Source organism: Tinamus guttatus, unplaced genomic scaffold, assembly GCF_059628265.1.
Source record: "Tinamus guttatus ecotype Peru unplaced genomic scaffold, ASM5962826v1 Tinamus_guttatus_pri_ptg000716l, whole genome shotgun sequence".
Lineage (NCBI taxonomy): Eukaryota > Metazoa > Chordata > Aves > Tinamiformes > Tinamidae > Tinamus > Tinamus guttatus.
In genome coordinates this window covers 707,687-720,287 of record NW_028289250.1, presented here as the reverse complement: position 1 = coordinate 720,287, position 12,601 = coordinate 707,687, and the positions used below count along the sequence as shown (strand labels likewise).

The following is a 12,601-nucleotide window of genomic DNA, read 5'->3' as shown; positions in this document are numbered from 1 at the left end:
TTCTTGTTCCAGATAGGAACAGCATTATTGTTGGTTTCAGGCTGTTATTCAATCTCTTCTCAAGTGTAATTTTAATAAAATTCACTTGGTGAACATAGATCTGATCTGAATGAAAATAAATATTTTGAAAAGCTGGAAATTTAAATTGCTTGGTGTGAGTGGTGACTGATACTCTTTGGTAGATTCTCTTTGGTATTTTGCTATTCTATTTAGTTTTACATTATTATTTGAAATGTTTTATTTTGTATGCAGCTTGGTTTGCTTCTTTAAACAAGCATGTTATAAATGTACTACACATCCACAGAAATATTGAATCACTTTGAAACTCAACATTTTCTTCTTTTTCTTCTTCTTTTTTTTAAATGGACTGTTTTTAAAAAGATATTTTAAAAGTCAGACTTTATAAAATTGTACTTTATTTCGCCTTCTTCATATATGTATGTATATAAAAAGTGATTTCTGCTTATTTGTAGCAGTTTTGAAAAAAACAAGTTATGAATAGCTATCCTGTAGACATTCTATTCTATTCTATTCTATTCTATTGGTTAAAATTATATTGTTGGTCTTAACATTATATTGACTGTTTGCTTACTTGCAGTTTTTTCTTTAAATCTAAATATTTAAAATGCTGTTATATTTATATACATCTAAGCATTACTATTATTATTATTAAAACACATCTTGGTCAATTTAAAATTATACAACGAGGATGGATTAAGTGATACAGTTGAAGGTGGCAGGGAATGGGATGAATAAGAAATGACAGCTTTGATCATTTCAGTAGAAAAAAAAATGAAGTCACCTAAGAAACACTAAGATAAAAAAAAGAAAGATTCAGGAAATGAAGAAGAATGACAAAACTGTACAGGTCAATAAATGTAGTTATAGGCAACAACATCTAAAATATGAAAGGATATTTTTCTGCTTAGGTAGTTAAGTTGTCACTAAATTGCCTGATCTTCCCCATTTTTCTGATTTCACCAAGAAAACAGAATTTTGCCATGTCAGAACTTCTTCACAGTTCCTTCTATCCTGTACAAGTCCTGCAAACTTGTAAAGTCCTACAAGTCCTATGAACTTGTACAAAAATATTAAAATAAGTGCTCAAAATGATTTAGTATGCAGAGTTTGATACAAAACTTTGGATTTCAAAAAACAAGTTTCTTAAATCATTCCAATAACAGTCTCTGCTAGCTAATGCGTTCCTAAGTTTCAGTAGTGACTGTGATATTCATTCAAAGTTGTTAAACGAAAATATTTGATATACTGGGGAAGAAACCATAAAAATTGGCTCCAGGGGATGACTGGTAGTACATGGGTGAGCTTTCAGGTAGCCTTTGGCTGGTTTTAATGTATTGGGAGTTGCAGCAGACTGCAGCAGGAGACGTCTGAGAATTTTGGCTAGATTAAAGAGAGCAGTTGAGTGTACAAGTCATCAGACAACTGCCTGGTAGTACTGGTTTAGAGCAGAAAGGTGCTCTTGGTGCCAGACACCTCAACTCATCAAAACACGATAAATTTTGCTGCACTGAAGGAGGGAATACTGAAGAATTAGGCAGGTAAGGACTCTGAAAGACCCCAGTTTCCCAAGCTGAAAAGCAGGATAAATTTGAAAAAAGGATGGGGCTCTGAGAAGATAAGTGCCACCTGCTCACTAACCAGCAATTAAAGCACACATGGTAAGTTGGTAATTAATGTATGCAGTAAGCTTCTTCATGTCACACCCAGTTTTATTTGTCACTTGGGCACTTTGTTGCGCGGATTCTCTCTCCGCTGGAAAGCAAGAGATGGAAAGGCTTATTGCTCTTCCTTTCTGTGTTTGCACATCGTCTCATCTTTTTGAATCTTGTTCAACAAGCCTGCAGTAACTACCCATAATAACCTCTTACTAGAGGTAACTCATTACCATTTCCACCATAGATTTGTTCCATTTTCATTCAGCTGTGTGCTGCACATGAGGATCTGTAAATTACTCTTCAGAATCAACTTTTAATATGTTGTTTTTTGTTATTTCTTTATTGTGTAAAAAACGCTTTTACAGTTTTTATATAAGTGATCTTCTAAAGAGAATGAGGATTGATTTTCTCTAAAGAGGCAAATTTAGGTGCAAAAATAAAGTCTTTTTTGAGTAAGATTTTTCATAGTACCTGTTCATAATGGAATACCCCTTTGTATAGGATTTTACCCTAATAACATCAACTTAATTTGTGAGGAAGAGTCCCCCTGCATCTTATTTGTTCCACACCTTTCCAGTTAGAAGAGGACAGAGGGTGATAAAAGAACATTTCTTTTTGCTGTAACTCTGTAGCTTCAAAGCTAGGTCTGCTCTCCTTTCCTACTTCAGAAGAGGATGAGACTTAAGACTTCTGAGAGTTTTGTGCTTGTTTTTTTTTTTCTTTCTTTCTTTCTTTTTTAACAGGCCAAGCTCTGATAACAGGCGCCACAGCATCCGGGAGAGGATGTCCAGTGCCAGCGAGAAAGGGAGTTTGTCCATGGAGTCCACCAAGGAGACGCGGTACTGTGCTGTGTGCAACGACTATGCCTCAGGCTACCATTATGGGGTCTGGTCCTGTGAGGGCTGCAAAGCCTTTTTCAAAAGGAGTATTCAAGGTAATAAGTTCAAGTGAATCCCTTGAACTCTTTGCTCCAGACGAAACTGTGAAGCTACTTGAGACTACAGACTGAGGCCAGGAGAATTAAATTTACTGGTTGTTCATCATGAACTGCTGTGCTCTACCATGTATTCTTAGCACTGTATTTGGAGAATGCTATTGGCAGATAGAGAATACGTTGGTTTTTAGTCACAGATAACTTTGGGGATGGGGGAGGGACACTGTCTATATTCTGACATTCTGGTGGGCTTTTGTACATCTGATTATGGAGGTAACGCGTGAGGAATCTACTGTAAAAATCCATATTGGGCCAAGCTGACGACTCTTTCAGGATATGCATATTCTCCTTTCTGTGAACAAGTTCTTATTCAGAACAACTTTTTCTTGAAAATTGCCAGTCAGGTGAAGGTTAATCCATGTTGGATGATTTCTTAATCCATATTTAGTGCTCGATTAACAAGGTTGTTCCATCCAAAGCACAGCTACTTGGGGATGTCAGAAATCTTTTGAGAGCTAATTTGGAAAATGAAGATTTCGTGTATGGTATGATATGTGTATTTTCCTGAAGTGTAGAGCTTTGAACTATATACAGGACAACATAGTTCACAGACATGGCATAGCTAAAAGCATACTGCATAGAGTTCAGAGGAAGAGAGCTCAGCTAACAGGAATGGTATTAATTGCTGTGACAAACATGATTCTTGACTAAAATGTCTGTCACTCTGTGGAATGAATACTATTATGCTTTGTGCAACATCTCCTAAATGGAGTCAGAAGAAGTTGTGAGTCTACTGCGAATCTTATTAGTGTCTGTCTTGCACTGGAGAAGAAAGTAGGAAGAAATTTCTCCCTTTCCTAATAGAAAACTAGCAAAGTGCTGTGCTTTACTTAGGTCTCTGTAGTGTTTTTTTTTTTTTAACACCTCTACTTGATATTCATGTAAAAAAATTCCTGTTGCTCTTTTTTTTTATCTTTTATTTTTAAGTAAGCATAGGAAAAAACAATTTTTGCTTCATATCGCAAGTTGTGATTATTACCTGTTTTGTTGCTGTTTTGTTGTCTGAGTACCACTGAGGGGAGTTAGACAGAATTTCCAGAATTCAGCTCAAGAACTTTTCCAAGCTTTAAAGTAAAAAGTGAAAGATTGCCTCCAGGGGAGACATTGATGAAATGATTTGAATGTCAGTGATTAGTTAATAGTTACTTGTTTTTCTCCTTTTCCAGATTCATCTAAATGATTTTAAGAAAAGATAGTGGTTACAGCCAGCAGTCAATAACAAGTAAGACTGGAGGAAGAAAGGGTGAAATGCTTTTCTATTGTTAACATCAGAATGATTTATTTAAACTTGTGAATTAGGGAGAACAGCTCTTCTAGCTGAGTCCCTCCTTCCCTCTCCCTCCTTTTTTTTTTCAGTCCTCTGACTGAATCTTAATTATTCTTAGAATTTTTGAATTTTGAAATTCTGTCCTTGTGCTTAAACTGAACTAAGTCCTTTTATGCAGAACATTTTTCTTTGTAAGAAAGAAGTGTGAGAAGTATGCCCTGTTTCCCTGCTTCTTTTTATTATTTAGAACAATACCGTGTTGACAGAATCACATTGCTCCATATGTTACTGGCATGACTGGCTTTTGGACAACCCATCAGCAAAGTGAAAATTGAAATCCCCTTAAGTAAAAGGTTAGCTATTTAGCTATGCAGTAATTGTATAGCACAGATCTTCAGCTTTTGGTCATTAAAGAAGAAGAAATTAATCTATTTCATTTAGTTCCACTGTCCTGCATCAGGACTCAGATAATTCTGCCCTAGTCTCTAATAGCTATGGTTCTCAGCAATGCATCTGTCATCTACTTGTTCTACACTACTTATTAATTAGTAAATTTAGTTATTGCTACATTTACATACCTAATGTATATTTTTTAAAATGTGAGAGCTTTAAAAATGAAAAGATTAAGGTTTCGGTGTTCCTTAAAATGCTTTTCTTAATCTTTGTTTTAGTTCATGTTTACTATTATTTAAACCCATTGTGCTTGCCTTATTCCCTGTGGGCATGAAGAAGGCATATTGAAACAACCTTTTACATAGTTGAAGACTGTTATCATATCTTTCCTTAGTCTTCTCTTCTTTAGACTAAACAAACCCACTTCTTTCAGTAGAACATGCTTTCTAGACTTCTGATCCCATTTGTTGAACACCTCCGAACTTTCTGCAGTTGATCCACATCTTTTGTGGATAACAGCTGTCATAAGAAATGGCTTCCACTTGTATCAAGAAAATAATTAAAGAATATGAACATTTATGAGAGAATTGTAATTATTGGCTGATCACAGCTGGTATGAAAAAGAATTTTAACATAATAAATGCCCAGTTTTAACAAGCTAAGGGATTATTTGAATTTCCTGATGGAACTGGAAGAGGTGTCTACCTTCACACTTGCATGTTCTCCTTCAACTCATGCCTTATTTACTAAAATGATGACAATTTTTTGAATCAGAATACATGAGAAAATGCACTATGTAGCTTGTAGATGATGATATAAAAAAGGTGGTGATTAATGCTATCCATTTTTAGCTATAGGTGTAGGAGTGTTTGCAGAAGAATATGTAAATATTATTATATAGGGAACATATATATGATATGCAATCCTAAAATATGGGTAAAATTCCCTGGTAATCATATGATTCAGCTGTATTGAGGAAAACAGTACATGCTTGTATTGTAATACAGAATTCTTTCAGCAATGAAAGAATAATTTTTGTTGCTGCTGCTAATAGCGTAAAAATGTTTATGCTCAAGACAACTACACTACATTTGTGCTTTTCTGTGCTGTATTTCCAATATGGACACAGATGCAGAGATGCCTGGTCTGCTTTATACTTTTAATTAGAGATTTTATAGCAGAATTACTGTAGTGAAGTCCCATGTTACTAGCATGCTTCAGTTAAATCATTCACTGCAGTTTTTAATAGAACCAGAGGTAAAAGTGAATACAGATCTGAAAAATGAATAAGCCCTATAGGGTAATCTGTTGTTCTCACTGTGTCATCCGTTTTTCTAGTGTTAGCATTTGTTTGCCTATTTGCACAAGTAACTGCTTAAATTGTTGGACCTTGCCAGAGATGGATGGTTTTATTGTCCTCCAGAGGAGATGGAATGGTTCTGGAGATATTCCATGAATTTCAGATTCTAAAGTCTTTCTTTGCAGTCAAACAGTAAAATCTAAACAGGCAAACAGAATTTGTGACTGTCTCCCAACTACATATAATTACTGAATTTTGTTTTAAACAGCAGATGGTTGGTGAAAATCTCATATGCCTCACAAAGTATCAAATTTCAGTCCCTTTGCTAGATTATATCCCAATAGTGACTTTGTTTTGAGAAAACGCTGTGCAGACTGATATTAATGTACAATATTTCACAAGAGAAAAATCATAAGACACAAAGAACACCGTGTTGCTTGGTGATAGAAAGCTGCTTTATTCCTCACTCAGCCTATGTAGCCTTCAGGAATGTATTTGGTCAACTGACTTGAATGCAGAGGCATAACAAGCAGTCACATCACAGCACACTGTACTTCTCTATTAAAATATTTATGTATTTTTAGACCAAGAGGGGCCATTAGAGCATTAAGTCTTGCCTCCTTTTAATATAAACATTACAAGTTATCCATATGCAGAGCCTAGTAACTTGCTGGAGGTAAATTTTTAGAAGACATCAGCCTTGAGCTGGGTTCAAGAGCATACTTACAATGACTGCTTGTTCTAGAGATTTTTTCTCCTATCTACTAAAAAAAAAATCTATATAGTTTGAATTATTTTGACTTTCATCCTCCATGAACACTTCATATCTAGTATGGGTTTCCTATTGGAAGGTATTATCTGTTATTATCAAATCATATTGATAACTAAACTAAAACGCTTGAGTCTCACAGTGTATGTCTTCCAAGTCACTTCCTTTATCTTTACACCCTTTCTGACCCCCTGTATCCTTAATGAACCTCTTAATAACAGAATTGTGCAAAGCATTTCAACATCAACCTCACAAATGCTATTTACTAATCAAAAACCACCTGTAACTTGCATATTCTTTCCACCTCCTTCTATTTTTTTTGTTGTTTGGATCATCATCAAAAGGTGTGGGAAAGGAAGGAATTGCTTTTTACCATCTCTGACTAGCATCCTGTAAATATATACACGTGTGAGGCTGAAAACCTCTGTGGGAGCGAATGGGATTCAAACCAAATGAAACCGTATCTGCTTATATTGAAGTGTGTCTTGGTATCAGAACCGTCGAAGTATTTCAGAAATCTTCAGTTCTATTTTCCTGCCTTCTTCATATATCCTTATGATTTTTTCATGCACGCTTTCTCTGCCTTTTCTCATGGCGGTAGACTTGCACAAAAACATGGCAAATTTCACAAATATTAATCTAAGACGATGCAAGGCAATACAAGGCAAGCAAGAATAGATTGTCATCTATGATTGGATGTCTTCAATCACACAAACAGGGGTCTTCAAAGTGTGGATAGAAAGTGGATTGTATTTAGCAGTTATGCCTTCTGAACATCGAGTAAAAGAGTTTTGGCAGTAGAGTTTTGAGTGTTATCAATTGATTGGCTTCAGGGTAATAGAGCCATACTTTGTTGAAAGCATGTTGTTCAGATTTTTTTAACATTAGGAGTAATACATACGTACACATACATAATTTCTTCTGAATTGCAGAGATTTTCAAAGGTAAAACATACTTAGTAAGTGGGTAACCATAACATAGTAATTGCATGTTTGTCAACTTGGGGGTTTTCTGAGGTCTTCCCTTTAGCTTTTCATTACTGCCTTTTGTTTGCATGGAATTTTTGTAATCTATTTGATAACAGCTGCAAATTCTGCACAGATCCTGTAGCTGAGAAGACAGAAACTCCCTATTAAGACTGCTTATCCATTGATTCTATGAACTGTCAGCAGAAAAAGCAAAACAGCAGAACATGAGCCTGTGTGTGACATGCATAGGTAATCATGGCCAATATAATAGAGGACCATAGAACAGTATCTAGTCCCAGGGTGGAAAAACACAGTTCCAGTTTCAGAAGTAGGTGACTGTTAGAAGTCTGCAGTGTAGAAAATGTATTGGAAAGACAGAAGGCTTTTAGCCATTATTTTTACAGATCCAAATGCCTGTGATGAGCCAGGTTCTTCTGAAACATGTTTTGCTTTATTTTTATGAGTCTTAGTATTCTATTTCCTCTAGAAGTGCTAAAGTTAAATACATACTTCGATCATTGCCTTTTAATGCAGATTTTGAATATCAATATTCTTATCACTGGTGATGTTGTTTCAGAAAGTTAGGTGTTATTGGCAGCCAAATTCCAATACTTATTTCTTTCCCTTGTCAATCAGCTTTGAATGTGGTACTCTTCCAAACAATTTTAAATGCTGCATTTGGCAAGCATATAGATTTAAGAAGTTTGCATCTAAAGCACTTCCTTATTTCCTGTGGTCTGACTAAATCATTGTGCTGAGGTGGAGCTTGAGACCTAGTCCATCTGTTACTATGTCATTCCTGACATGTTTTTCTTTAGCTTCTTAAAAACCTGTTGTCTATTCCAGTGTTTGATTCTCCTTATCTCTAAAGGGTAGTATGAAATTTGAACCTTCCTTCCTGTAAATTAAGCTCATCACTTATTTTCCCTATATATCATACTGCAGAAAATGGATTGTTCTCTTTTGCTCTACACAAAAGGCTGATATCACGCTGTTTCCAGTCTCATTTACCTAACCTGGAGTAACCCACTTTTTTCAGTCTTTTCTCACTGGGCGTGTTCTCCACAACTCTAACTTTCTGGTTGCTGTACTTTGGATGTTTTCCAGTTTGTCCTATTTTCTTTTTTTTTTCCCTTGAAGTAGATTACTTTTATGAAGATGCTTTGCCATAGCTGAACAGAGCAATAGTATTACCTTACAGGCCTAGCAGATGGTCTCCCTCTATGTCCATCACACTGTAAGGCTGTAAGAAAAACATGAGTCTGTTCACTCATTGTCAGTGTGTGATGCAAAATAAGCTTTGGCATACTTTCCTAGAGAATAATAACTTGTTCTGCATCTTGTTTTGTGCATCAGATTATTACTTTTTTAATGTAGTGATTTATACTGCTCCTTACTATTGTCTTCTATCTATTTGCCAAGGTAATTTTGAATTCTTATCGTGTAGATTCCAGAAGACTTGCCATTTATTTCACATTTATTTCTATCTCACTGTCATACTGGTCTTTATATATGTATATATATATACATATATATGTAGGCAAACTAGTTTTAGGCTTTATTTAGATTATAACTAGGCTTTATTTAGACTATAAAAAAATAATTTTATGGTAGGTAGCAGAGTGAGTTTAATACGGAGGGGAGAAGGAAAAAATGCAAAAATCTCTACAGGATCTTAGGGGATTTTCAGGGATGAATGAGGTTATTTTAGTGCTCTTCAAAAATTGCAGAGCCTTTGTGAATAGAATTAGGAATCTCTTCTCTTGTCTGGCCTTCTCCTTGTTACCTTTTCTCCAGTTTCAACTCTTTTTTCTTCCTGCTGCTTTAGAATAGAGGACACTAAACACTGGCCCATTCCAATGCATGCAGACTTTCCCAACAGGAGCCTCCGCTTGCCTTACTGTATCTGCCAGGATTTTGGGAAGAACGAGAAAAAAGAATCAGGGCAAGTTCTGCTCTCCCTGGAAGAGAGAGAGAGAGAGGGTGAGGAGGGTGAGAAGAAGTCATGACCGGAGGGGAAGTCTTGCAACAGTAGCGTACCAAGGCTTGCTGACGTACTACCAAAATATGGTAACTCCTCTCTCTCATATCGTGGCAGCAGCAATATTAATTGGCAGTGCAATAGAGTGGTGGTTAAGGTCATCAGGCTGATCTTCTTTCCGTAGGCTGTCTTGAAAATCTCATCAGAAAATTAGACTGTGTTTTATGAATATTAAGGATCATAATAACTGGATTTGTGAAATGTTGATGTGTCTGAACACATAGGACAAAAGTTATTGCAGGCTGTTTAAATAATAGGGGTAAGATTGTCACAAATACCATTGTCAATGTGTTGATGATCCTACCAGTGACCAAAAGAAAGCCATCAAAAGCAGCAAAGTCACTTAAGTTATGCATAAAAATGAGAGAAGGAATTATACATTACAAATTATATATTTGCAAACTCACATTCCTAGCTCAGTGCTATACCTGCCAGCCTTTCAAAATATTGACTAGGAAAAAGAAAGAGCTAATTGCAGGAGAACACACTTGTATGTTGTTCTGGAAAGTGCTTAACTGTTTCACTCTCTTTTACAGAGTTTGAGGGGAAATACCTTTTTGTAACCTCCTTTAGATCAGATAAGCCTATTAGTTTAGACCAGTTGTATAAGCTTCACTCCTACGAGCTTTCAGACTTTCAGTAGGTTGAGTCTGTCCTTTGTAGTCACTTCTGAGAAGTGCAAATCAAAGTAGAGAGAACTTGATAAGATGACTGTGGTGGTAAGCGTACTAGAAGTATATGAAGTGATTTTTAGTATAGTTTTGTTTCAAAAGGGGATTATTAACAAATTTGATTTATCCAGTTCAGGGTTACTGTAAAATAAGCTTGATGAGCTAGTGTGGCACTTATCTCTTGGAATGATTTATTAACAGATCAGGTAAATCTCTCATTGTTTGAGTTCTTAGAGTAAACTTATACATTCTTCTCAAAGACGTGCTTTTAATTTAGACACAAATTATTGAAATAGTTATACTTCTCTTGTACTAAAGAGCAGAGTTACTTCCCCACTCTAAAATGTGGTCAAAGATATGCAGGGCATCAAACTAAATAATCCTGGTTGTTCTTTCTGATTGTAAAATGGATACAATGAATGAATCTACTATAGAATATGAATGTTGTTAGGAAAAGATACAGATCAATAAATGAAAGAAAGGAGAGTAGCTAGTTTTTATTTTGCATGAAAAAGTGTTGCACAAGCATAAAAGGGAATTTGTCAAAGTACTGATATTACAGATTACTATAATATTTTGACCAAACCAGGAGCTGACTGTGCTACAGTTGCTTTTGCAAACTCCCATGCTGAAAACTGTCTGTGCTTTGAAACATCCATATCCACTGCACGCTCTGTCATGTGCAGTGACAAGTCCTTCCCTTGGGCATTCATCTGTTTAATGGAAATACCAACACTTTCTCTTATAGAGGTGCTCTGAAAATAAATACATTTTGGTTCCTTGTGATCTTTACAATGTTTGGGACTGTTTAATTAACTAAGATGCAAGTACAAATTAAAACTAGCAAAAGTTATTCAATAGATACCATCACAATTTACTATCTAGCGGTTGATGTTATATGTGACATTAAAAAAGAAATGGATTAATTTTCTTATTGCACATAATTAATTGGAGTTTATGTGCACAAGTGTAACTTGTAGTTATTTTTTATTAGCTGAAAGAGTTTTCCATTGTAGAATTTCTCCTTTTGCCATTTTATCTCAAATAAATTTGGATTCTAAAAATACAAGAGATATTATGTAAAGTCTGCAGAAGTAATATGTCCATGGCTCGCCTCTGACTCTCTATTGAAAATGCTTTTTGTCTCTGGAGGGATCATATTGAGATGCTCGTGAGTAATACATTGTGGGAGTTTTTCCTTTAACACAGCTGTTGGTTTTATCATGTGCCAAGGATTTAAAACAATTGTGATTTATCAGATGGGGAAACAGAAAGTAGATACTGCAGTCCTTGCCAGATTTTGCAGAGATTGGGATCTGGATTGGACTCTTTGTCATGAGGAAAAAGATATACTTCCTGTTTTATTATCTTTTCTAAAATTAAAAAGATGTGACTGGTAGAAGTAGAATTTGCTCATATTATCCTAGTCCTAGAAGAGCAGTTCAAACACCAATTCAAATTTTAAGACTTGGACTAGTAAGAAGGCTTTGATATGGTCTGCTGCAGCAGATGTAATTATAGGTGTGTGTGTGTTATATATGTGTGTGTGTGTATGTATATATTTATATAATTATAAAACTAAAGATAATTTACTTTACTTTGTATGTCACTCTATACATCACTCTCAGTGTATGATTTATGACTTATTAAATTGTTGAGGAGCAGGAAATTCAATATCCTCATGCAAAATTATCTGTTTCTCTTTTTTTTCCTTAAATTTTCCTGGTTTTTGAAGCTGCATAGAAAAGGGTTAAAGGAAAGATCTGTATCATAATAATTTGACTTGAATTAACTGCTCATATGAACAATGCTATACACATGTGAAGGCAATAAGTTTCCACTAGAACATAAACATTTAATGTGGGAGCTGTGTGACATAGCTGAATGAGAGATTATAGAGTATATAGATTTTGATCTTTTCTCCTTTTTGATTCACTTCTGTGTCTGTAACCTTTCTTTAAGAGGTATGCAGAAAAGGAAGATTTGTTCCCTGCATGTAAAGGAGCTTTTTTTTGTAATCTGCTAGGCCCTTTTCCTTACTGTCACATACAGCAATGTCCTACCACTTTAAGATAGAAAAGGATTCATCTTCTCAGCAGGGTTGAGTAGTTGCTAAGAGACTTTTAAGTTCGAAATCCAAAGACCTTGTCTGAGGATAATTAAGCTGTGAATCTGAGTGTCTGTGATTATAAAGGAATTAGACATGACCTTCTGTTCTTTTGCGAAACCTGTTAGAAAAGAGTTGTATTCTAAAATCAAAATGCATTTTTACTAGGACTGTTTAACTTAAATTGGTGTAACTTTTAATTTACAGTTACTATTTTTCCATATCGGATTAGCATATGTAACAATACAATTGTCCAGGCATATTTTTTCTTATTATTTGAGACTATATTTCCCAAGGTTTTTGCTTTTTGTCTATAGCCTATTACTCCCACTTGTCTCTCAGATCGTTGGTTCAACATTAAGGTGCAGCCAAACGCCATAGTCCAGCCTTCCTTTCACCCAGGTATATGAAATTC

At 35.3% G+C, this 12,601-nt stretch overlaps 1 protein-coding gene across 1 annotated transcript in view; it reads left to right on the top strand.

Moving 5' to 3' along the window:
- ESR1 (estrogen receptor 1) overlaps positions 1 to 12,601 on the top strand; it is a 110,115-nt gene that overhangs the window by 28,033 nt on the left and 69,481 nt on the right. Inside the window, exon 2 of the mRNA XM_010215716.2 lies at positions 2,420 to 2,610. Coding sequence (XP_010214018.2) covers positions 2,420 to 2,610 — 191 coding nt within the window. The remainder of the gene's footprint in view (positions 1 to 2,419; positions 2,611 to 12,601) is intronic.